The following is a 25872-nucleotide window of genomic DNA, read 5'->3' on the forward strand; positions in this document are numbered from 1 at the left end:
GATTTTTAGAATCTCAGTCGCATTTCTTTAAAAACAAAAAGACCCCACAAATAACTCCCCACCCCACCAGCCCAGTGTAACAGGTTAGCCATTAACACAGAATAGAAGATGTACCAGCCACGAGTCACTAGCTCTGTGGACGCCACAGTGGATGGCCAAGGTGGCCGATTCAGACGCGGTGCCAATACACCACGGCTCCAGCCGGCCACCTGAAATAAATAAACACGGTGCCAAGCGTACCTCCGCGTTAGTAAGTGTTAGGGGACAAACAGAGGCTGTCAGGCCAGGGTCTGCTATCCCAGGCCCTGTGGACTGTTGGCCATGCCTGGCTGGACAGCAGAGACTTCCCAGATGGGCCATGGTCCTACTATGCTCCTGGACACTAGCCGGCAAGTCAGAGTCAGCACCATGGACACAGGCCCCAGAACCAGACGGACCCTTCTGACCTGCCTCACAGGTGGGGGTCCCACGACCTGGCCACACCGCACCCCAGGAACACGCTGCACCCTGCCAAGTGGCTGGCAGGGCCCTCCTCCTGGGGGGTCAGAGGTCTGAAGCTGAGGTTGAGCTCCCAGGGCAAGACAGGAGCCTGCTGAGCTTCTCAGGCCTCAGAGTCCCTTCAGTCTGACCTGAAGAGAGAACCGCTCTCTGCGGGTGACTTGCAGGGACTTCCTGACAGCTCAGCAAGAAGAGTGTGGCCAGATGTGCTGGCCAGGCCTCAAGTGCCCACCGGAGGCAGAGAGAGGAGAGCCCAGGAAGGGTCTGCTGTCTTCTGAGAGTGGGATGGGGCACGTGAGGGGAAGGACACCCTGGCCACGGGGGAAGCCAGCCCCAGGGCTGCTGTGGTCAGTGGGAGGCCGAGGCTGGGGTCCCCGGCCGTGCCTTGCCTGCCTTCCTGGCTGTCCCTAGATGCACACAGCCCCAGGCTCAACCCCAGGGACAGGCAGGGCTGGCTCTTGCTGCTGAAGGTTCGTTCCAGGGCTCCCAGGGCAGGAGCCATCGAGACTTTAAGGCAAAGACACAGCCAGGGCTCTTCTCTCTCAGCCCTCGGCCGGCGCTGGAGGAAGAGGGCTGGAGCAGCTGGGGGTGCGCCCGCAGACAGGCACTGCCACGCCAGTGCAGGTCCTCAGTGCTCTGTGCAGCCACGGCGTCGGGTCCCTTGGAGGCCCACCTCCTCCTGACCTCTCTAAACAGCAGTCAGTTGGTGGCACTACCTGACCCCAAATTTAAGTTGAATGCAGATGAATAGGGAAGGGAGAAGGCGGTGGGTCCCACGGGGGGCCACCAGGCCTGCCCCAGCTCACTGCTGGCACCGTGCCCAGGAGCCACCAGGGACATCCATCTTCCAGAACACCATTCGTACCAGAGTGTTCACAGCTGCTGTGGGTGCCGCCCCGGGCAGGGACGGTGAGGGACGAGGGAGGCCGGGAGCTGCTTTTCTGAGTTGTCTGCGCGTGGCCTTCGCGTGCTTCCTGCCCGCAGCGTCTGCCGCCAGCTAGGTCTCCTGCGGGACCACCTGCATGAGCTTCTGGCAAAGGACGGTGGTGGAGACTGCGGGGAGAGGACAGAGTGAGCGCGGCCAGGCCACGGGCTGGGCCAGGCGTCCTTCTTGTGGAGACGAGGACCCACAAGCCCAGCTCCCACCCAACCTGTCCCCACACCGTGCCAAGCTGCAGGAGGACAGGAACTCCAAGTTTTGTGTGGCCCTCCAGACCGTGTGGTCAGCACTGGCGCCTCCCCAGGGCCTCCTGGCCAGCAGCACATTCTGCAACTCTCCGTCATGCCAGACTGCCCTGGCCAGCGGGCGAGGAGTGTGGGAACAGGTGCAGCTGCCCACCCCAGAGCCCTGTGACTGCACAGCAACCTGGTGGCCTCGCCACTGTGCGTGTGCCCAGCCCATACTGCCTGCGAGGGGCCCCAAGAACCGCCTGGCACTCTCTCCTTTTTCTTTGTAGTGCTGCCTGGCCAGCGCCCCCGCCCCCCCCAGCCACCTCCAGGGCCACCCTGGCACTCTACGCAGAGCCTGCCTGGGGAGGGAGACGGGTGGTTTCAGAACAAGGTTTCTGTCCTACGTCTGCTCTGGGCGTGACCCTGCATGAGATTGCACAGGGACCCAGGCTGGAGGGAGAGTCCTGCTCAAATGATGGGTGGCTCAGCCCTTGGTGTGGGTCTCCTCACCTGCACAGGGGCCACCCTAGAATCTTAGGTCACCCAGCGCTTAGGTGCTGGCAAGGCCCGCCGGTGCGGACTCTCTCAAGCCTGGCCTTCCACACGGGTGAGGACAGGGCCCACTCTGATGTGGACCCCCCCGGGCCTGGCGCCTTCTCCTGCTCTGCCCAGGAAGGTCAGGCAGTGTGTCAAGGCTGGTGAGTGACAGTGGGCACTTCTCTGGCAGCAGCAGCCTGGTTCTCGGGAACCCCTCTTTCTGAGATGAGCTGCTGCCCAGCTCCTGAGCTGGGAGTAGGTGGGTGCCCTCACCACTGACACCCTGCAGTGGCCAAAGGCCTGGCTGCTGCCAGCCCATCTCGGCCAGCAGCCTGGACACTCACAGATGCCCTGGAGGAGCCACTTGGGCTTGTTCTGCCACCAGACCCCGAGGAAGTAGACAGGCAGCCCACTGAGGATGATGGCGAAGCCAATGCCACATTCCACAGGCGTCTTCCAGAAGGACACGGCGATGAGGAACAGGCAGGCCAGGATGAAGAAGACCGGCATGGCCAGGTTCACCTGGGGGCACACAGCAGGGCGTCAGCATCTGGGCCTGGGCTCCTCCCGACCACCACACCCTGCCGAGTGACCTCCACCAGCCCACGGAGAGCTCCAGCCCATGTCCTGTGGCCGGCGGCCACCCTGGAGCCTCCCTGGGATCTGCGCCCACCCCACCCACAGCCCCGGCCAGTGCCTGTGCTGACAGGGCAGGCGCTGACTTGCACCTTCTGCAGGGTCAGCCCCGGGGCACGAACTGAGCCCACGTCCGCAGCACTTCACCTCGGCCCTGGCACAGGCACCAGGCATGGAATGGCCCCAAGTCAGCAGAGGAATGAAAACAAGCAGCCGGGCTCCGGGGGCGGAGGGGCTGCTGGTTCCCACATCACAGATGCAGAGCCTCTGGGAAGGCCTGGCCACCCACCAGCAGGCAGAGTCCTGCCTGCTCAGAGGGCCCTTTGTGGGTGGACCAGGCACTCCTGCCCCAAACCCGCGGCCCGCAGACATGCTGGGGCAGAAGCCAGGGGCCGCAGAGCCAGCTTCCCGGTCTGTCTGTGGGCGGTGCCAACAGGCCTGTTCTGACAGCTCTGCTGTCCTGCGCCCACAGGCGGCCAGGCTCAAGGGAACCGACTCCATGACAGTGCCCAGTCCCCTGGGAAAGCGTGCCCGCAGGACCTGGGGCCTGCACGAAGCCCTCCTGGACACCTGCCCCAGCTGTGGGGCTGGTCGCTGTGAAGGGTGGGGCGTCTAGCTGGCCACTCCTCGACAGCCTTCCTGTGGGCCCTCGTCAGGTGGAACATTAACCACATGTTAGATGCTACACTGGCTACCTGAGCTCCCAGGCCCAGGGCAAGGGGAGACCAGGGCGTCCTGGGCACTAAGTCACGGGGCTCCCTCCAGATAGCCAGGCTCTTCCCGTCTCTAAAAACAGCTGAGGTGGGGTGGGGACAGGGCAAGGCCTGTGGCAGGGGGCAGTTATCATGACCTAGTACCAAAGGGAGCTGGCCAAGTGACAGGAGCTGCTGCCAGTGGCCACCTGTTGCTCCCAGGACTCCCAGTTGCCGGGCCCCGTCCACCGCGCATGCTCACGAAGCTGACTGCAGTTCTCAGAGCCCTCCAGAGGGCAGCAATGCCCTTTTGCTGGGGGGAGGTGGAGACTGGGAGGTCCTGCGGGTCCCGCTCCTGCCTCAGGCTCCTCGGGACACTCCAGCCCTGCCTGCTCTCTGCCTGGGGTGCTGGCTGGACCCACCGCCAGTGCTCACCTTGATGGGCCGCTCCAGCTCGGGCTTCTTGAAGCGGAGCCAGACCATACCGATGATGGCCAGGGCCACGCAGAGCCAGTTGAAGAAGCTGAAGAAGTTGATGACGGAGAAGATGTCTTTGGAGAAGGCGTACAGCAGGGTCATGATGCACTGCCGGGAGAAAGGGGCTGGCTGAGCCCTGGGCAGGGCTGTGCCCAGTCCAGGGAGGAGCGTGACCAGCCTCAGCCTCCAGCACATGGGGGTTGTGTGAGGTGCAGAGAGGCCAGGAGAGCGATGGGCTTCCAGGACAGTGGAGGTGCTGCCCACAGAGCAAGCATAGATGCTTGGACCCAACGCTTCTTGCACACCCTGCATCAAAGCAGCAACCTGGAACTAAACTATGCACCCACCAACTGGGGATCATAGTAAGTACAGAGTCCCCACACTACACAGATGGCCGTTTTAAAACCAAGGTCAAGCTGGCCCTTTAAGCATGTCCAGAACTTCTGTGATACTTCTCTCTTTAAGAGGTGGAGCCTAACCCTGCTCCCCGAGGAATGGCACTTTAACAAACAGGCCCAGGCAGCAAGGATAGCAGACCCGGCCGGGGCTAGGCCACAAAGCACACGGCCGTCTTGCTCTCTGGATCACATGTGCAGCGGGAGCCAGCGTCCCATCGCGAGGGCACCCAAACTCCCTGTGGAGAAGCCCGTGTGCCCACAACCTTTGGCCTCCTGTCCACAGCCCCTGCCATGCCCTTGGAGGGCAGCATGCCAATTGCAGTCATCAAGCTCTGAGACCAAGGTGGGCAGCCCACGCTGGCGCTGCAGGATGTGGGAAGGTAAAGGCTTTGTGCTCTGGACCCCGGGTTGGGTGGCTGTCACACAGAAGCAGAGAACTAACAAACAGGCTCAGAGAAGGAGAGAGAAAAGTGCACGGTGGACGCATGCCCAAGCCCCAGAGGTGCCCGGAGAGTCTCAGCAGTGGGACTGTCTACACCAGCAGGTGCTGCAGAGTTAAAGTGCCTTCTCGGTGCCCGGGGCCTGGCTGACTAGAGCTCCCAGCCCCTGCAGCATCCCAGTCACCGTCCGCGGCTCAGGGACAGTGGCCCTTCCCTGGCTGTCCCAGTCCTGCTCACAAGGTGGCGCTCTGGCTGCTCCAGAGCCCAGAGCGCCACTGTGTACACCTGGACAACACAGGTGGCGGGGCGGAGGGTGCAGGGCTGTGTGGCAGGCTTACTGTGAACACCAGGGACGGCATGGGTGTCAGGAGCTGTGGATGGATCATGGACAGGATCGAGGGCAGGTGGCCTTCCCTGGACCCCACGAAGAACAGCCTGTGGACAAAGCAGTGAGCAGTCAGGCCCAGGACCCCACCCGTGGATGGAGGTGCCTACAGACGGCTTAAGGGTGGACCGCAGCCAGCAAGTCGGGTCCCAGGGGCAGGAGCCCTGGTGGCCTCCCTCCAGTCCTCCTGGTGTTACTCCTGCAGTCCAGGAAGGGGCACACCACTTCCCGCCTCCCTCCCACACCACAAACAGGACTTCAAAGCACAGGCTGTAACACAGATGAGGGGCTGGCAGCCGGACACTCCCTCGACCCCAGGCGGGCACTCACCTGGAGGACGTGAACAGGGACCCGTTGACAGAGCCGAAGCAGGACAGGCCCACAAAGACGGGGATGATCCAGGACATGACTCCCAGGTGGTAGTTCCCAAAGTCCTGCAGGGACACAAGGACGTGAGCCCTGGGACCTCACCAGGGCCGACCCAGGATCCACCTGGCCTAATCCTGGCTTGTGCACACATAGCCATCCCTGGGATCAGATCTGGACTGTGGGGACAACTCAGGACAGTGGCCCTTCCCTGACTGTCCCAGTCCTGCTCACAAGGTTGCACTCTGGATGCTCCTGATGGCAGGCCCTCTGGTGGGCCTCCCTGGGTTGCCTGGCCATGCCCAGCTGGTGCAGGTCTGGGGACGAGGATCTGCCTGCCTCACTTGGGGACTCTCACAGGGCCTGGTGAGTGGCTCTCTGCAAGTGCGGGATCTGAGACTCAGGCACAGCAAGGACACCCTGCTCCCACCGCATGGGAGGGCAAGGGGCAGGAGCCACAGAGGCCAAGGACACAGCCCAGGGGCAGTCTGTCCACCTGACCAAGCGCAGACGTGCTGATCATGGTGGAGGCCGCCACACCTCCGGCCAGCGGGGGAGCCCTCCTGTGACACCTTCCATGGAGACTGAGGACAGCCGCGTGGCCCTTCCAGGTAGGGGAGAGGCTTACATGCAGGGACAGCCTGGTCTCGGGCTCTTGGACCCTGGGGAGGCAGGCGGCTGTCTTACCACGGCCACAGCCTCGGACGTCAGCATCTGCTCAGTGGTCAGCGTGGTGAAGTAGGCCAGGTTCGTCAGCACGTACACCAGGGTGACGATGGGGAGGGAGATGATGATGGCCAGGGGCAGGTTCCTACAACAGGGAGGGACTGGTTGTTGGAGCACAGCCCTGCGTGTCCCCCTGTCTCAGCTGGCTTCTCAGGCAGGGGCCAGATGCCTGGCCAGTGGCTCTATCTGCCTGCCTCGCTGCCGCTGATGGGGTCCTGCTGAAGGCCCACAGCCCTGACCAGTCCCCACCCAGGAGACCCTGGGGGCCAGGGCTGAGAGCCAACTCCGGGGGCGGGGGGACCTTCATACACACGCTGGGGTGGTCCAGAGGACCACCCTTTGTGGACCTGGGGCTGCCGAGGGCATCTAATGCAGGACAGGTGTCCCATGGGCACATGCGGTCCACTCCCAGGGCAAGGCTTATTCCAGTTCACACAGGTGGACGGGGCCCAGAAGCCAGCCCTGCCCGGCACCCTAGTTGTGAGCACCTGGCACAGCTCCCCAGAGGCCGAGCCAAGCCCACCAAAGGGTTTTGGATGGAACCAGCTTGTCCCTGTGACTTGTCCCTGTGACTTGTCCCTGTGACGTCTCCTTCACCCCCCCCGCCCCCCCCCCACGTACCTGTAGGGGTTGATCATCTCCTCTGTGACAAAGTTCAGGTAATTCCTAGAAATCAGGTTTCATTATGTCACCCCACAACCATTAGGAAAAAGATACAAACTCAGCAGGGAGCCCCCATAACCCCTGCGCGCCCCTCACTCCACCTATCAGAGCCAACCCCGGTGAGCAGGGAAGGCCAGGGCCTGGGCGCACCTGGCGGTCACTCCCACCTGCTCCCGCTCTCCCGCATCCCTGCCCACTCACCTCCCTCTAGCACCTTCCCACCTGCTGGCCACAGAGCTGCAGGCAGGTCCCAGCTGGGGAGGCTGCAAGCCTCTACCTTGTGCCTGTTCCGAGGACACAGAGAGGGACAGGTGCTACGGAGGCCTCAGGGGTCCTCTCGCGGCCCTTCAGGGCGGCCTGGGGTTGGGATGCCCTTGAGAGGGCTTCCAGTGTCTGTCCTGCCTGTCCCCAGCTGCACACTTGAGTGCTGTGAGGCCCTGAAGCGGCCAGACGCCCTGGAACCTACCATCCTCCGTAGGCAAAGAGGCCACTGTACAAGGCCAGCACGATGTTGCCCACGTCCAGGTTGGTGCCTTGGAAGGAGAACTCTGGGTTCAGATTAGATACGCCACCTGGCAAAGACCACAAGGGAATGCTGGTCAAGGGATGCCAGGCAGGGTCCTGCCGAGAGGAGCGGGGCACGGGAACCAGCGGACGCGGACACGGGGCCTCTCCCTGCCACCACCTCAATAGCCTGCTGAGCCCTGGACGCTTTCCTGGGCAGAAGAGAGCTGGGTCCCTCCCTGACATGGAGGGGCCTGGCCTGGCCAGAGCCTGGGCCACTCCAAGAGAGGACAGGCAGCTCTGCAGACTTGGCCACTGCTGCCCATTCAGGTCAAGGTCACCACTTGGCTCAATGAGGGTGACCACCCCATTTGCCAAGAGACCCCAGTAGGATGGCAGGAGAGAATGCCGGGTGGACCCACTGGTCATTCACCCATCTGAAGCCTGTGCTTCAAACGCAGCACAGGACCTCCTACAGCAGACACTGCTGGGGCCCCTTGGAGGGTGGACAGCCTCCTGTTCGGGGTCCATGTTCTTACAGCTCTGGAACTGGGCTGTGAGGCTGCAGACCCACCTGCCACCAGGCCCGGCATCCTGAGAAAACCTCACCCAGCCCCGGGGAACAGCCTCCTGCTCTCCTGCTCATACTGTGGTCAGCAAGCTGGCTGGACCCTGTGGGCTGGGGACAGGCATTCAGGACAGGCACTTTCAACAACGCCTCAGCTGAGCGGCCCACAGCCCCTCTAGGTTCTAACCCACCTGCTCTCCAGTGGAATATTCTGGAGTACCTTACAAGTGGGGAAACTAAGGCACGGGCCACGGGCCAGGGGTGTGAGGATCTGCCAGCCTGAGTAAGACCCACCCATAGTGCTATGGCAGAGTAGGCCCCAGGGACTAGGGACACATGCCTGCCTGCTGCTGAGCAGCACTGACCAAGCCAGCACACAGGACACTTCAGATCCCTGTTTTACCAATGGGTCACCACCACTGCCCTCCAGACTGGACAACAGCAGCCTCTTACCCACTAAGGACAAGACATGGGGCTGGGGACATGCTGAGGTCTCCTAGTCAGAGCCAGATACCTGCAGCCCAAGACCTTGGTGACCCCAGTGCCCATGTGGCACACCACTCTGGCCACCAGCTCAGGGTGCAATCATCACTCCGGATGGTCCCCAGGGACAGAGTTCCTACTACAGGACAGGACTTCCTGGGACTCGGCTCGACTTGGTGGCCTGAGACAGCCAAGCGCACGCTGGACCAGGTCCTCCCAACCAGCCATGTGGCTCTGTTCCTGGGACAGTGTGGCTGGGGCCACCCCACCAGGACCTCCCCTGGAGGAGACGACTGCCCAGGTGCAATGGGACAGTACCCCAGACCACACAGCCTTGAGCACAGCTGGTCAGCTCCAGCTTCCCACCTGCCATGGGGTAGGTGACAGTGGGAGGGCAGGGTCGAGTCCCCTAGGAGGTGAAGCTCTGCCAAAGATTGTTGGTGTGGGCCCCCAACTGACACCGAGGCCCTGGAGGCTGGCTGCCCTGCCTGACCAGGGACAGAGGGAGCATGGGGTGCAACAGGTGTTCAAGGACCTCAGCAAGCAGCAGAGCCCAGGGAGTGGCCAGCCTCCGTCTACACTGGATACTGGCCCAGGAGGGAGGCCACAGCTCCACTGGCCACTTGACCAATCACAGGCTACCTTCTCTCCACAGGTGCCATGGGGTGGTGCTAGGTCTGCTGGTCTGGACCCCGAGCTGTCCCTGGGCTGGGGCTGGCACGGCCTGATGTGGTTTGGGGGTGACCGTACAGAGCCAAGGCTCTACCTGCCCTCTCCAGGGCAGCCAGAGGTGGCAAGGCCACCCACGCAGGGTGGCAGCGGTTCTGTGGGAGGCTGGCGCTGGCCAAGGAGAAATGGGAGACATGCACCCTCCTGGGAAGATGACCCCAGGATGGCAGTCCCACCCCGCGATGCCTGGACTCTTTCCAGGTTGCCACAACTGGGTGACACAGAAGGGTTCAGCTCAGAGTGGCTGCTCAATGTCTGGAAACGCATGGCGCAGCCCCAGGCTGGGTCACACTGGCCTGTCCCCCACTGCCCAGGCCAGGCAGAGGTGACTCCCACAACCTGCCATGGATGGAAAGAACTGCGCTGCCAGCTCAGGGAACGGACAGAAAGGACAAAGTGGACCCAGCACAAAGCAGCTCCTACCACTGAGGTGCCAGGGCCTCACTGCCTCCTCTCCTGCTCTGGCCACCCAGGAGCAGTGACTCCGCCCCAGGCAGTTCCTGGCTGGCAGCCTGTAGCAGCCCCTGAAGTCCCTCCCCTGGGTGTCCCCATCCCCACCCATAAAACGCGCCTTCCTGAGGGGCTGGAGGAAGCCAAGGCACATGCAGCTCCATGAGCCCGGCAAACCAGAGGCCGCGTGGCCCTGGGAGCTGGTGGGGCCTGAGAACTGGGGGAGGTTGGGTGTGTGCAGAGACCCAGGAGAGAGGTTTCAGGGAAAGAGTCCAAGTCCCTGTCACACCAGTGCAGCCATGGGAACCACCCACCCTGGGGGACAGGGAGCTGCCCCTGACAGATGCCGGGAAGGGAGGGTCCCCTTGATGGCCAAGTGCATAAGGGAATGGGACTGAGAGTCAAACTCTTCCCACCTGGGACGTGGCCAGCCCTGTGGCCCTGACTCAGGACAGAGGCTCCCCATGGCCACTGTGTCCCCCGAGATCTGCTTGGCCCTCGTGTCGAGGAAAGCCCTGCCTACAGCTTGCCAGGGCCCAGGCCTGGGAAACCCGTGACCTGGAGACGGCCAGCTCTGAGCTCCCTCCTGTGCTCGGAGGCGGGGGGAGCCTCAGAAGCCCACCCCAGGCCAGCCCAGACACACTTGCTGCAGGGAGGGGACCTCCGCTTCCACTGGGGACAGCTGCCATCCCGTCCCTCACTCTGCCTCTGGGCTCCAGTGCAGCGGTCAGACAGAGGAAGGCGCTGAAGCGCGAGGCTCGCCGCCTGAGGGCAGGGGGAGCCCTATCTGAAGAGATGGCCTGAGCGGGCCAGTGAGGGCTGCGGTGGGACCCTCAGGAATTAGACAGGTGTCCCCACCACGTCTGGCAGAGCCGGAGGCAGACCTGGGGCGAAGCAGCCCCGGGCTCAGGGACGCCTGGAGCCCCCAAGCTGGAACCCTAACCTAACCCTCCCCAAGGATTTTTTTTTCTTTTCTTCTATGTCCTCCCCTGGAGACTTGGGAAGGGCGGTCCTGACAACACCTCGACTTTGGACTTGAGACCTCCAGGACTACGGATGGGCACCTGAAGTCCATAGAGGCAGCCCTTTTGCCTTAAGATGAACATCGGCTGTCGCAGCCACCCAGTGCTGGGGGATCCTACGCGCCAACAGGCCAAGGTGCCCCACTGTGTCTCGGACATGCCACCCTAGTTCTGGGCAATTCCCTCTCTGGAAGATGGGCTGGCCCTTGGCTGGTGCTGGGTGGACACTGGTAGGGCCTCAGACTCAGGGCCTCCATTGCTCTGTGTGGCTGCTGGCTCAGCGGGCTCAGGAGAAGGCGCAGTGCCGGCCACCCCAGGGCTCCCTTGACTGACCCCTGGCCTGAGTGCAGGCCCATATCGCTCTGCCTTCGCCTTAAGTCTGGGAATGTGGACACGGAAGAAACCTGGTTCTGGGGATTACGGCTGGGACCAGATGGCATCTGTCCACCACGGTGAGTGGCATTGGCTTCTGGAAGTCTAGGAGCGGGCATCCTAGACTTGGCCTCCGCGGCCCCGGCTTTGACTCCCAGCACCACACGCAGGTGGAACCAGACCCTTTGCCTGGAGAGCAGCTCTGCTCAGCCACCCTGAGTAGGAAGGCATTCCCAATCCAAGCTAAGGACAGTAGAGGGCCCCTGCCAGTGACCGCCCCTCGTCCTGCTCGGCTCCCCAGCCTCCATCCTCTGCTGACTGGCCCGGGGCACTGGAAGCCCGTCTTCCTGCCCTCTGACCCCACCCTGATGGCACGAGTGGCACATGTGACTTCCACATCCGTCATTCCTGCGATGCAAGGACGCACTTCAGAGCTCTCGAGGAGCGCCAGCGGGAGAGCGGCCTCCCTGGGCAGTAGCTTCCTCGACCAGAGCTTGAAGTGGCCACAGAGGCCCCATGAGGATGCCACATGGCCTGGCACTCCTGTCTCCAGGGCCTGGGTCACCCGCTGTGGAGGTCTGACTCTGAGTCTGGCATGAATCCAGAGGGTGCCTGGAGGCCCTGGGCAGGCCAACCCCGTTCTAGAATGACCCAAGTCCGCCAGAACGCCCCGTCAGACCAGCTCCCTGGACCCCTCTAAGGCGGGGCTGGCCTGGGGGGTCCCTCTAAGTTTTGCTTTGGCAGCCCGAGGCTGAGCAGTGGCTGGCTTCTTCTTGGTGATTCACTTTGAGGATCCCACCCGCTGCTGGCAGGGGTGGCCCCGAGCGCAGGTCTGAGGAGGAGCTCAGCTCAGACGATAGGGCCCTGAGACTCCTGCAGCTGCGGTGGAAGTGGGCTTGGGAGAAGGACTGAAGGCAGAGAGGACAAAGGGAAGTGTCCTTATCTGTGGGGACCCAGGGACTCGCTCTCTCCACCAGGTGCAGTGACTGTGGGCAGGTGCCTTCTACAAAGCTCAGGTGGCCCCTGGCTGGAACCCGTCCTGCCAGAAGCTGCTCTCAGCCTCTAGGGTGTAGGGTCCCCACCCTGGCCACCCCAGCCAGGAGCTCCGGGTCAGGTAGCAGGGCGGCGGTGGCTTCTGGCAACCTCTCAGGTCCTTCAGGAACAGACCTGGAGGCTCCAGCACCGTCCCCAGCGGTACTCAAGGACAGGGCTCATGACCCTGCATGCCCACAGCTGCTGCTCGGGAGCCACAGGACTGGGACACTGCACTGCTCTGAGCCTGGGGGACCTGGCCAACCTAAGAGCGCTGTGGAACACTCACTTCTGACCCGTGTCTGGGCCCTGGGTGGGCAGCACTCAACCTCCAGGGCACCTGGCAGCGAGGGGGTCTAACCCAGACAGCTCCCGGGAGGCGCGTGGAGGAGGAGAAAGGCTCTAGGAATGCGTCTCCCACCACCGTCCACCCAGCCTGACCGCTGGGGAAAGATAAGCAGGTCCCGCCCTGGTGTCAGCCACAATGGCCCCCTTGTGCCTCCCCAGCAGCAGTGGGGGGAGAGGCCCTCCTTCCCACTCCCACCCTGGCCTCAAAAGCCACGTTCCAGCCGCCCACTCGTGTTTGGGAACAGCCTGACCCTGGGCCGAGGCCATGGGGCTGTGTCACGAGTGAGGGCCATCTGACAAGAGGGCCGAAGGCAGGTGGTGCCCATGCCCCCCACACTCGTCGGCCACCCCTCCCTGACCTGGTGCCCTGGGCTAACCTGCGCCGTGCGCGGACCCCATGCTGACTGCCCGCATCTGAAATGCCCATCTGGGCTGCATGCGTCCCGAAGGCACTGGACGAGACCCAGGGGCTATGAGGAACTGCGGCCCCCGCCCAGGGGCACCCTGGTCCTCACAGCCACAGAAGAGCACTGGTCAGGACGACTGTGCCTGCAGCCAGTCGCCTGGGGAGAACGGACATTCCAAAGGGTGTTTCTGGGAGCCCCACCTGGCCCTCCAGAGCTCTCCTGCTCACAGGTCGGGGGATCACCAGCCCAGGGGGGCAGGGCCAGTGGGGAGGAGGGGTGGCCTTGCCCCAGAGCCAGGACAGTCAGGACCCCTCTGCCGCCAGAGCCCACAGAGGCCAACCTCAGCACTCGGTGTGTGTCCAGGGCTGTGACCCACCGAAGGAGGAATGTCTGATCAGACCACACGGCTCTCAGCTACGGAGCATTCCACAGCCTGGAAAGGAAGGGGGCGGGCCCGCAGCAAAGGTGCAGGAGGTGGCAGGAAGAGGCCCAGCAAGGTGGCCGTCCATCAACACCTGCACAGGACTCCCCTTCACTCCTCCCAGCCCCTGAGAAGGTGGCCAGGGAAAGACTCTGACACCCGGTGACTGGCCTAGAGCCACAAGGTCACCACCAAACCTGGTCTGCACCTTAACACAGGCGCCCCCAGCGCTGCTCTGGCTTGGCCCCGAATGTCTGAGGCCTCTGTCTGCTCATCTTTTATTTCCATTAAACAGAGGAGGACGTGTTCCTCACCTGCAGTCTCCACACCACTCAGAATGTGCCCCCAGCTGGGTCCCCACCGAGGACAGGCACTAGGGTTTATGCTATCCCCTGGGTGACACTCCCTCTCAAGGGGCTCTCAATAATCCTCCGGGGGTTTTTTGCGGGGGAGGGAAGGGGGAGTACTGAGGACTGAACTCGGGGGCCCTGACCACTGAGCCACATCCCAGCCCTGTTTTGGATTCTGTTTAGAGACAGGACCTCACTGAGTTGCTGAGGCTGGCTGGGAACTTAAGATCCTCCTGCCTCGGCCTCCTGAGCAGCTGGGATTAAGGTGTGCGCTTAATCCAAAGCCACATAGCTGCAGGCCCAGGGACAAGGCCACTGCGTTTGCCAAGAACACCAACAAGAGCTCCCTGGAGGCCCTATCCACAGCTGCCAATGACAGCCTGCGGTGTGACAAGGAGCCCAGCTCAGTCACAGGGCACAGGGCAGCAGGCCACTCACAGGACACAGTGTCCTGGCTCTCCCTAGAGGTGGCCTGAAGGTGCCCTGAAGGTGAGCACCCATAGCACAGAACTGAACTCCCGCCCTGCTCCCGGGGCGCCGGGGGCCAGTCTGCGCACACACTTCCTGGGGTGTGTGCAGAAGGGGCTCCCTGCCCACCTGGAAGGGCATCGGCCTTCCCAGAGGACTCACCCCATGTGGGAGCACGGTGCCAGGGCAGGGCCCACCTGGCTGGGGCCATGCAGCAGGTGCCCAGCACCGCATCAGGCCAGTTGCCACTCACCCTTCCCGATCTGGATGAAGCCGAGCAGGATGATCAGGGCCAGGGCCAGGAGCTTGGCTGCCGCGAAGGCGTCCTGCACGCGGGTGGCAGCTTTCACGCTGTAGCAGTTCACGGCCGTGAGCAGCACTGAGGAGACAGGGCAGGCAGGGTCAGGGTGCCTCAGGCTGGGGGCAGATCCAACAGAAACAGGAGTGTCCCCACCAGCCCCCTCCCCCCAGTTTCAGGTTTTCTGGGACTTGTTTTGATCAACTTCCTGGTTGAAGGTCAAAGGTTGGAAACACCAAATTCTCAAAAGAGCTGGATCCCAGGTGCCCTAGGCTGGGGCAAAGGACTTCCTTTTACTGAGCTGACCTGCCCTGAGGGGCAGAAGTGCCCTCCACCTGCGGGGAAGTGCCAGCTTCAGACTCATATCAAAGAAACTCTGCCCCTGGAAGAGGGATGCGTCACCTCTGCCCCCAAGTGAGCTCCATGGGGTCCCATGAAACAGGGGGCCACCTGACAGGCCAAGAGAGAAACAGGACAAAGTGGACGCAGCCACCATGGGTGGCAGGAGAGGAGCAGGAGGCCTCCCGACACAGGGCACTCAGGTGGGCTCAGGGGACAGCATGTGCTCCAGTTCCACTGCTCCCCGGCTAGCAGACACCAAGACAGAAATCCACTCTGGAACCTTCTGCAGACGTGCGCAACTGCACCGGGAAAGCCTGAAACCAGTGCCCTGGAGGGCCAGGTGGGCAGGCAGCATCTGCAGGAGTCACGGGCTCAAGCCTGCAGCTGGTCCTGCCAGCCCCACTGGACATCCAGCCCTGAGCCAGGGTGGGCGGTGGGCATCTCAGTGCCCAGGAGCCACCGGTGAGTGCCCAGGAGCCGGTGGCACAGCTGTCCCACGCGTAGCTGCTGAAATGAGGTCAGCTAAAGGGCCACGGCTCCTGGCTCCTCCCTGGCTGTGGACCTCTTGCACTCCCAATGGTCCCCACGCCCAAGACACCAGCTCTCCCAGGCAGGCCCTTCCTGGGGGCTGCTGTAAGGTGGGCAGTACAAGGCCTTGGAAGGCCTGCTGGACTCCACAGGCTGCAGGAAGGTCTGAGAGGCGCTGGGCTGGCCCTTCCTGACCCCTACGCAGCGCTGCCAGAAGGCCGGGTGAAGACGGGCCTGACAGACAACTGGGGGCTTCTCTGCTAGAGCCATTTGCAAAGTCTGAGAAACAGGCTTCAAACCAACGACTCCATGAGGGAGGAGAGCGCCAGGGTGCTGGCCCGGCTCCTTCGGAAGCACCTCATTAGCTGGCTCCCTGACTTCTCTGTCCTGGGGCTGTTGTAACGACCGACAGGTCACTCTGCCTTGAGAAGGCATGGTTGACGCGTGCTGAAGGTGGTCATTTTGACTACTACAAGGACACATTTGTCCCTGAGCCCCCTCCCTGACACACACTGGGGGAGGCGGTGAGGGGGGCAGGCCTTTTCCCAGGGCTCCCGGCAACACAGCAACGCTTCTATTCCAGCCTGGCACCTCTCTGCTGGGCGGGGGGCGGGTCCTGCGTCTGCAGGAGTCTCACATTTCCTGATAGGTGACTGTGTCACCACGTGGTGACTCAGCCCCTCCTACCGGCTCCCCGCCTTCCGGATGAGGCAAGACGCCAGAGGATTGCATCACTTACCCATCCGGTGGGCAGGAGAGTGGCAACCAGCCCCAGGCTGCCTCGCAGGCCCACCTCTCATCCCCCAAGGAGAGCAGGCTGCAGTCTCCACAGCCATCTCCAGGGGCCAGGAGCCCAGCAGGGGCTGATTATGCTGAGTGGCAGCCAGGGACCTCCCCCACCCTCGGAGCCCAGGAAAGAGGGCAACCAGAGGCCATGCTGGACCCCACACCAACACAGCAATCCCCAAGAGGTCCTTTGTGGCCACCCCAAAGTCCTGCCCTGGAGATCCAAGGCAGCAGTTCCCTGGCTCCAGCTGTTCTGAGCCAGGGCCAAGTGGACAGAGAACCAGCAGGTGCCAGACCATGACCACTCTGGGCAGAGCCCCTCCTCCCAGTGATGCAGACCCCTCTCCTGACATTAAAAAAACAGGTCACTGGCAGCCAGGGTGCCCGGGCAGACCACTGCATGATGCAGGTGAGGCTGGTCCAAGACGAAAGGCAACCTTAAGTAAATAATGGCACCTTCCGGACCTTCCCAAGTCCTACAGTCACAGGACACTGCCCGAGGCTGCCTGGAACCTCAGCTGCCCACCTCAGCTTCCCCAAGGTCAGCTGCTCTGATGCCAGTTCGTAGGAGCCCACCACCTTACAGCAGGTGACACAGAAAGCAGCTGTGCCACATCAAAGAGGGGGCATGGGCAGGAGGCTGGCGCCCTCGGGGTACCCTGTGTGGCCCGATAAGCGCAGCTGCGTGGGCTCACGGCCGGGGCCAGGGAGATAAGGCAGCGCCCTCCTCCACGGGCAACCCAGCCAGGCTCACCCCACGGCCAAGCCCTTCCTCTCCCGACCCCCATGTGATGAGACGGCTGCAGGGACTCTGGGGTTCAAAAGTGACAGAGGGTCTCTAGGCAGCAGCAGGCTCAAGGGATCCCTGCCTGGCCAGGCCCCTGCAGTCACCCTCCGATGAGCTCCTGCCCACCTCCTCTCTCCCCGGCTCCAGGTCCCAGCGGCACCCTCCAAACAGCCCCTATCTCCAGGCCCACCTGGGCAGGGCGCCAGGGTGCTCTTGAAGAGCAGGACACACTGCCCCGCGCAGGCAGGAACACTCCTGGGGTGTCTGACTGCACCAGCCCGTGTGGCAGGCCCCGCTGGGACATCTGGGACGCCGACTTCTGTCCCTTCTAGACACCACAAAGAAGGACAGCGGCGCTGCTGTGACGTCTTGCAGGGCCCAGGAGTTAGAGGCAGGGGACTCTGCGGGTGTCAGGGTCCACCCATCAAAAGGGTCAGCACTCGGGGCTGTGGGGACGGTGCAGCCTCAGGCAGGTGGTCTGTGTTCTGAACTTGCCAGAGACTGTTCTGCCCAGGACTTGCCCACAGCACCACGCCTCCAGAGGCCCCCGAGACAGCACAGGCAAAGTAGCCAGCAGGATTCACTGGTTCCAGGAAGCAGGGCCAGCCTGGTCCCCAAGGGCACCAGGCCAAGAACAGAACCAGCTGACCACTGCAACCAAAGCTGGCCAAGACCTGGGTCCAGACTGCACAGGGGCTCCCTGCCAGCCCAGCCCAGCCCAGCCCAGCACCTGCCAAACAGGACGCTGGGCATGGGCCCAGATCTGTCTGGCACACACAGGGACCCCATAGGCTGAGTGTCCTCACCCCGGACTCACTTCCTGCCTGGCACTCGCATCCCTGCGGGTACCAGAGGGCAGGCACCACATGACCAGTTGCCACACGGCTCACAGGACCAGAGTCCCGAGGGCGGTGGAGAACTGGGAGCAGCTTCGACCTGGCTGGGCCTGGCAGGAGCCCACCTGCACACTTGGAGGGCCTGCCTGTGACCCCATGACACCGTCCTACCCCACGTGGACGAACGAACCAGCTCTGTTCCTGCTGTTTCCCCACCGCTGGCCACTGGGAAAGAGAACCTCAGGGTGGTGGAAAGCAGTTCCAGCAGGGAGCCACTCACAGGGGACCCCAGGAAGCCTCCCTGCTGCCAGCCCACAGGCTCCGGGGATCCCGCCTGGGCTGCCCACCTCCCGCACTGGCCACCCAACCTTCTGTGGAACAAGGACTGGGGCACACTGTCAAGCTCCCTGTGACTAGCTCGTGACCACAGGGCTTTGTGTGGCTCCCTGCCTTGGAGCCGGCCTTCTGCGTGCCAAGCAGGCTCCTCACCACCCCACGCACCTGACCAGCTGTGTCCTGCACTTCCTCGCAATCCCACAGCATGGGAGTGGGATGTCAGCGGCTGTCCAGAACGGGGCAGGGACTTTCTTTTTAAAACAGGCCAGAAAGAAGCACACTTACTACAGTAACACAGCCACATCCATGTTTATAGCAGCTCAATTCACAATAGCTAAACTGGGGAACCAACCTAGATGCCCTTCGATAAAGAAAGGCATCCTTGGATAAAGAAACTATGGTACATATGCACAATGGAATATTACTCAGCATAAAAAAAGAATGAAATCATGGCATTGGCAAGTAAAAGGGTGGAGCTGGGCAATACCATGCTAAGTGAAGTAAGCCAATCCCCAAAACCAAAGGCCAGAAGTTCTCTCTGCAAAGTGGATGCTGAGCCACACTGGGGAGCTGGGTGGGGGCGGAAGAACTGTGACTGGGAAGAGGGGAGGGAGGGGCACGGGGGCAGGAAAGACGGTGGAAGGCGATGGACATCATTACCCTGGGTACGTGTGTGACTGCACGTATGGTACAACCACAGAAGTGAAGAGTCGTGCTGCAGTGTGTGCAGTGGATCAAGTGCACTCTGCTGCTGTACAGACCTAACTGGAACAGACCAACTTATTAAAAAATAAACTCTTAAACACCCGCAGGCACCCTACGTGTCCCGAGTCAAGGAGGGGACCCTTGAAAGGAGACTTCTTTCACCATGTTCTTCAAAGCAAGCGTCCTGGGGGACAAGGTTCCTGAGGGTCCCTGGTTCTGACTGGCCGGGTGGCTGTGGCCTGTTACCTGACAGGTCTCAGCTGGCCTCTACCCATAACAGGAAGACTCCCTGCTCTCTTTACGGTGAAGCAACATCTGAGCCTCCTTTGTGAGGCCCTGTTAAGGTCTGACTGGTCATCGCAGCGCACCTTCAGAGGGCTCAGCACCACCAGCCAAGCGCCTGGCCCACAGCTCACCTGCCCTCCCAACCGTGCTCCTCCAGCAGTTAAGCTAACCACGAAGGAAAAAAGGAGGGCAGACCTGCTCCAGCTGCAGGGTGGCGTGGAAGACATCTGCAGTACCCCATTTAACACCTTCACTTGAAGGTTGAAGTAATGGAACTCAGAGAGGCTATCCATTTGCCAAAAGTCACACAGTAGTTCCTCCTCAGGAATGATTATACTCAAGTCTCCTAAATCCCATGCCCAGGCCACTGGAGAGGGGTCACCCTGGCTGTGTGTGAGCTGTGCAGGACACTACCCCAGGAATGGCTCAGGGCCCAGGTCTGGGTGGTGGTGGTGTTCTGAGTATCCAACGGAAGCAAATACCACGAAACTTGCAGGATGGGTAGCATTTGGCCCAACCAGTACACGACCTGTGCATGGGTCTCAGACTGTGCGGCGGCTGCTCCCTAAGACTTCACTCGGCTCCTGGCAGGCCTACAGATGTAGTGACGACGGCAGGACAGAACCTCTGAGCAGGGCCTAAGGTCCTCTCAGGAAGAACCCCCGGAGTGGCAGCTGGGCTGCAGGCTCCAGGTGGCACCTGTCCCCTTGCGCTGCCAGCTGCTCTCCTCAGGCCTGCCGTCCAACAGGACCCCTGCTTGACCCTGGCTGTGATGGAAGGACAGCTCTGAAACAGGCCCAGAGACCAGCACCCCGCCCGGGCTCACAGGAAATGATTACTCAAGTCTCCTAAATCCCATGCCCAGGCCACTGGAGAGGGTCACCCTGGCTGTGTGCGAGAAGCCCAGAGCTGTGCAGGATTCGCCCTGCTCAGGCTTTCTTGGTGGCCAACTCAGGCTGACGGGCTCCTAAGAGGGAACCCAGTGAACAAGTCCAGGAGCCTTCCAGCTCTGCAGCCTGGCCTGGTGGTGCGTCCAGGAGCTATGAGCAAGGATGCATGAGCAAGGGCGGATCCACACTGGCCTTGGGCGGCTGGTGATAAGGCCCAAGGGCCACACTTGGGCAGCTCACAGCAGATGGTCTTAGCAGTGACAGAGGTCAGCCAGCCCAAGGTCAGGGTGACTCAGGGCGGATAGGGTTGCACACATCCTGCCCCAGGAGCTAATTCTTCACATAGCCCAAGTCCCAGCCCAGAGAGGGGTGGGTCCCGCACTGGGCAACGCCCTGCCTGGGGCAGGCCTCATGGAAAGGGGCTGGGGAAGGGAGCATCCCCCAGGCCTGAGGAGAGAGGATGGTCAGTTGGAGGCAGGGGGCCACAGCTCTGGGCACCCAGCCTACCCTGGCCTCAGTTTCTCCAGTTTTAAGTGGGGCGGTTTCAGAGAGCAGAGACAGGGTGGCGAGGGCAGAGAGCTCTGTGCAGGCCACACTGTGGGCCGGGGAGCCCCGTGCTCACAGGCTGGCGGCAAGTGCCTGGAAGGCCTTACTGGGCAGAGCGCCTGCACCTTCTACGGGATTACCCAAGGGGTCTGTGAACCAGAAAGAAGGTCAGGAACGCTCGCCACATCTCGCCTGCCGTGGGATCACGCGCTCTGTGAACCACCCCAGCAGGCCTTGGCCCCAGGTCCCGTGATGAGGCGTGACCCGCTCAGGCGGCAGCCACACTTTCATGTCTGCTGGGAAAGCCGGATTTCAGTGCTAATTACAGAGCTGTTGGCTGTGATGCCAGCGCCCACTGGCACCTCAGGAACACTAGAGCCTCTGCCAGGCTCAGACGGCGTCCCAGCTACGATGGCTGGCAAGTAGGGACAAACTCTAACACTGGTGAGGGTTCCGTGGGCCTCATGGGACGGGCCTGTATGGAGAAGCAAGGTCCACAGGGGTGGACACCCTCATAGTAGAGGAGGCCAGCAGGCAACTCTAAGACTGACTCCTTCCATTCTTTCTGGTCCTCACCCCATGCCTTGGTGGCATCAAGTCAGTTGGCCGTGGCTAGTTCCACAGCCTCCAAATACCCATCTTATGTACCCAGACTTTCCAGGAGGGGCTGAGCAGCCAGATCGCCCAATGCCAGATCATCTAGCACTGGTACCCAGCACGGAGCCCAGAGCTCCAGGAGAAGAGAACCTGCCACTCACCTCTGCCAGTCCTCCCCTCTCCTCCTTTCTCTTTGCTAAAGGCATGAGTGAGCCCAGCGGCTACTTCAGGTCAGGAGAGACAGGAGACACTAAGAACCTAATGGCCCACATCCTCACTGACGGCAGGATGGGCCATGAAACCCCTCACAGACAGGGGGCTTGAGGGGAAGTTCTCAAAACTGACCCATGTTGCTCCTGACCTGACACCTGGTGGAGAATGTTGCAGGTCACAGCTCCTAGACACCCACCGGTTAAGAGAGGCCACCAGCCTGTCCTGTGCTCATGAGGTGAGAGGTGGCAGTTAGGTAGCCGGGCTCCTGGCTCTGGGATCCCAGGTGAGCCTGCCCCTTTCAGCTGCCTGAGACCAGAGATTCATGGGGCTGTTGGTTGGCAATGCATAAGTGGGGGTGGCTGTCACAGCAGGTAGTGTCCCATCCACACCAACCAGGAAAGAGTGGGAGACTGTCTTCATTAGAGAGCCAGTCCCAGACCAGGTCCCCCACACCCACTTGCTTGGTAGGTGATCGTGGTGGCAGAGGGAACAGAGAGCCCCTTTGGATGCCTCCTTAAGAGCTCCCTGGGGGAAGGCGGCAGCTGCCCTGGCCCAGAGCCTGCCTGGAACCGCAGTGGATTCCCCACTGGGAGGCCTGATAACTGCCGGATCTAATCCCAGGATCTAATCCCAGCGAGAATCTCAGCTTGTCTCTGTGACTGTAGCTGATAAGATAAAATCCAGCATCACCTGAGTTCCAAGTGGTGCTACCTGTCATCACTGCACAGTAAGGAACCCACAGAACCAACCCTTGTTCCAATTCCACATGCCACCAAGACAGCAGCAGAGGGGATGTCTCTCCCCCTTCAGGGCTGACAAATTCAAAGTGCTGTGAACGGGCTCAGCCCTGGGGCCCAGGCCAGGCCACAAGAGGAGCTTCTGCACTTCACCATCTGCAGGACCCCTCAGCGCATGGGGGCCACGCTGTTCCTTTTCAACAAGCGGAAAGAAACTTTTGAGGGACAGGATGGAGAGCTAGAGATCAAACGGCAAAAATGAAAGCTTCTCCCCAGCATCTGTGCCTTCTGTGTTGTCAGCAGAACCCTTGCCAAGGCAGAGTGAGGTGCCAGCACAGGTGAAGACCCAGATGCCAAGGTACGTGCACCACAGTGGAGAGACCCCAGGAAGGAGGGGCACAGAGTACCCTTGCTCTTCCTAGGGGGAACTTGCAACCCTCCTTTACGGGGCACCAGGACGCACTTCCACAGGGGTGTCAGGCAGGTGCTAGACAAGGCTGTCCTGCAGACCCCTCCCTTTGTCACTAAAAATCCTCCTTCCATCAAACACCAGAGCAACTCACACATACCCTGCACGCAGGTCAAGTGTCGACGGCTGATGGTACATGAGGCTGGGCCTACTAGTGGAGGCGTTGCTAACTGACACCAGCCCCTGCTGCACCCCAGAGGGTGCAGGGCAAAGGCATTTCCACCAGCTCACCCTAAGGCTTCACCTACTGGGGCCACAGAGACCTGTGAAAGCTATTTAGAATCTATTTCAAAGCCCTGTATCACAAAAGACCTCCAGGAACACCTGGCGGGGCAGCCTCCTGGGAAGGCACTGTGGCCATCTATGCCAGGAAACCCCAAATGCTGAGCACACCTGTGCAGTCCTACGGCTGCTCTGCAGCTGAAAAGCAGGAGCTGACCCTGCGTACTGATCTGGAAACCCTGCACTGTCACTTCAAACTGAGTTGTGCACAATGATCCAACTGAGATTGAAAGAGTAAGTGATTATGTTTATGGCTGAGAAAGCTCCAGAAATATGCACTGTTAGCCATGGTGTGGTGGGCGGCTGGAGAAGGAATTTGGACCAGCAGTCAGTTTGACTCGCCGCACATTGGTATGGTCAAATTTTTACATGGTCACCTATTCATATATTCATCCTTTATTAGAAAGAAGACTTCAGAAAACCTCCACCCTAACTGCCCACTAGGCCAAAGCAGCCTTTCCCACAACTTGCCAGCACTGTCAAAACTTCCACTCGGCTCCCAGGGTCCATCTTCCCAGACAAGAGAGGAGCCCTTTAACAACATTACCAACCAGGCCTCACCAAGACACACTACCTAGAAATGACATGACTGGACAATTAAAATCCTCCTACAGACAAAACAGGCAAACAAAGTGTCCTCTGCTAGAGGCTGGCTCTGTGCGCACACAGCACACAGCACAGCGAGTCACCCCAGTGTCTCCTGGCCCACCCAGAAGTCACAAGCTCCCTCAGCTCCCATCCAGTGCACCCTACTTGGCCTTCCCATCGGGCTCTGGGTGCTGAGCCCCACCTTCTGGAGTCAACCCTCCACCGCGGCCTGGTCCTCTCTTACCTCAGGAAAGCGTCGGATCCTAGAAGCCCGCACAGCCCACTGGGTTTTTGCCTTCTGCATCTTGAGTTTATGGAGTATGTGACTAGAGAAGAAATGGTCTCCAATTGTAGGCTGCTCAAGGCTGCCATGGGATGAGCATGAGTGGCCCAAAGCCAAAATATACAAGTTGCATATATGTGTGTGCGTGTGTGTATGGCATTTACTACGCAAGATTTCTTCATCCTGAAACCCCACAAGAATACTGTCTTGAAAAGCAGCAGTCCTCTCTGGCCCACTAGTATAGTGCCCACCAACATGATAAAAATGCCCAGGGCTGGGGATGTGGCTCAAGCAGTAGCGCTCTCGCCTGGCATGCGCGCCCGGGTCCGATCCTCAGCACCACACACAAACAAGATGTTGTGTCCGCGGAAAAACTAAAAATATTAAAAAATTCTCTTTCACTCTCTCTTAAAATAAATAAATAAAAGCCCAGTGGCTGTTTCTTGGCAAACTTGGGACCCCCTAAGCCCACCCAACCCCAACACACAGATTCAGTGTCAGGCCACCTTCAGAGGAACTCAACGCGGCTGCTCAGCCTAATGAGCACTCTAACTACACACAAGTTCATTACTACGCTTTTCAGTGAGTCAGCCTGTGCACCGATTCCTGACAGGCTGGTCTGGAAAACATGAAAAATGAATGATTTCACTGCAATTTCCCTCTTGACAACCAGTCTGCAACTGACGCTGAGAAGGAAACCAGTGGTTCACTCACTCCACGTGGTGCCCTCAAAGAGGCAGGGCGCACTGCTCTGCGGGGCCCGGGAAGGCTGGCGCTGCTGGAACTGCTCAAGTCCTAAGGGATTAGGTGGGGAGACCGAATGCCCGCTGGGGGTCAGCGCGCAGGCCCCGCTGTCAGAGGTCTTCCCAGGCCGCCCCAGAGTGTAAACGCACGCGGGTTCACGGACCAGCGACTTCGGGGATGGGGTGCTCCAGGTTAGGGATACCAGGAGCCGGGATTGGGGAGCAGAGATGCAGCGTTGTAGGAAGCGATCCAGCGGCCCCGGGACGCAGGGGCCCGGCTCGTGCCCGCCCGCCGGGGTCCCGTACTCACGCACGCAGAGGCAGGCCACGAGCTTGGCGGCCTCCTCCGGCACGGGGCAGGTGGGGAAGAGCGGCTTGAGCAAGTAGGTGGCGAACACGAGCGCCACGATGTACTGCGAGGACGGCCGGATGATGAGCAGCTCGATCCAGAGCTTCAGGAAGGCGGGCAGGGAGCCGTACACCTCCAGCATGTAGGCGTAGTCGCCGCCGGACTTGGAGATGGTGGTGCCCAGCTCGGCGTAGCAGAGCGCGCCCACGATGGAGAAGATGCCGCACACGGCCCACACCACCAGCGCCAGCCCCGGCGAGCCGGCCTCCTTGAGCACGCCCGTGGGCGTCACGAAGATGCCCGAACCGATGATGGTGCCCACGATTATGGCCACGCCGTTGAGCAGCGTGATGTTGCGCTGCAGGGTCACGCCCTCCTCCGCCGGGTCGCCGCCGTCCGCGCGCCGCGCCGCCAGCATCCTCTCCCGCGCCTGCCGCTCCTCCTCCTCGACCGCCGGGCCCGCCACCGCGCGCCGCTTCGCGCCCGCGCCCGCCATGCTCGCCGCGCCGGCCGGCTGGGCCTGGACACGAGGTGCGCGCCGCGGACGAACGAGAAGCCCGCGCGCCCCCGAGCTGCTGCGTCTGCGCCCGCACTACCGGCCGCAGCTTTTTATCCCTGCGCCGGAAGGCCCCGCCCACCGCCGCCGCTACCCTCCCTCCAGGCCCCGCCCACCGCCCTCCGCCGTTGGTCCGCCCCAGAAGGCCCCGCCCCTTATCCAAGGCACGCCCGCCGCCCGCTGGTCCCGCCCGGCCGAGAACCGCCCCCAGCAAGCTGCTGGGAGCACGTGGAGCGTCGCCGACCGGACCGCGCTGGCCGAGTCCAGGCGACCAAGTTCGGGGCTTACGCGCCGCCCCATCCCAACTCCCCGGGCGTGCGGGCCGCCTAGGGGCCCTTTGTTTGGCGTTCCCCTCCCCCTGGCAGCCCTCCCCACCTAGCCCAGGCGGGAGCAGGTGGCCTGGGGCCAAGTGCGGGAAGGGTGGGGTTGGGGTGTGGTGTGCTCGCCCACCCCCTGACGGGAACCCGGGCCCAGTTCTGCCTGGCCCGAGTGATGGGACACTCCCCAGCCCCGCCAAGTCTGTGGTCCCAGGCTTCTGGGAGCTGGGGCAGCACGTGGCTCAGCTCAGTCCTGG

The 25872-nt window shown here is 61.7% G+C and overlaps 1 protein-coding gene across 1 annotated transcript; it reads right to left on the reverse strand.

Annotated features, from left to right (window-relative positions):
- Slc7a5 (solute carrier family 7 member 5) lies at positions 1-25335 on the reverse strand. The gene is made up of 10 exons (XM_078032798.1): positions 24704-25335; positions 14396-14521; positions 7455-7560; positions 6947-6991; positions 6287-6410; positions 5564-5667; positions 5187-5283; positions 3969-4118; positions 2550-2727; positions 1-1551 (listed from the first exon to the last, which is right to left on the reverse strand). Exons 1-10 carry the CDS (start codon positions 25236-25238, stop codon positions 1496-1498), a joined length of 1521 nt encoding a protein of 506 aa, XP_077888924.1. The 5' UTR covers positions 25239-25335; the 3' UTR covers positions 1-1495.
- Between the last annotated feature and the right edge of the window lie 537 nt (positions 25336-25872).

This window comes from Ictidomys tridecemlineatus, chromosome 15, assembly GCF_052094955.1.
Source record: "Ictidomys tridecemlineatus isolate mIctTri1 chromosome 15, mIctTri1.hap1, whole genome shotgun sequence".
NCBI classification, from domain to species: domain Eukaryota; kingdom Metazoa; phylum Chordata; class Mammalia; order Rodentia; family Sciuridae; genus Ictidomys; species Ictidomys tridecemlineatus.

Excerpts from the sequence above, each read along its gene's own strand:
- Slc7a5 (XM_078032798.1), bottom strand. The coding sequence starts at position 25,238 with ATGGCGGGCGCGGGCGCGAAGCGGCGCGCGGTGGCGGGCCCGGCGGTC. Across the intron at positions 4,119-5,186 it reads TGCCGTCCCTGGTGTTCACA|TGCATCATGACCCTGCTGTA; the intron begins GTAAGCCTGCCA and ends TTCTCCCGGCAG. Across the intron at positions 1,552-2,549 it reads GTGGCTCCTCCAGGGCATCT|TCTCCACCACCGTCCTTTGC; the intron begins GTGAGTGTCCAG and ends CTCTCCCCGCAG.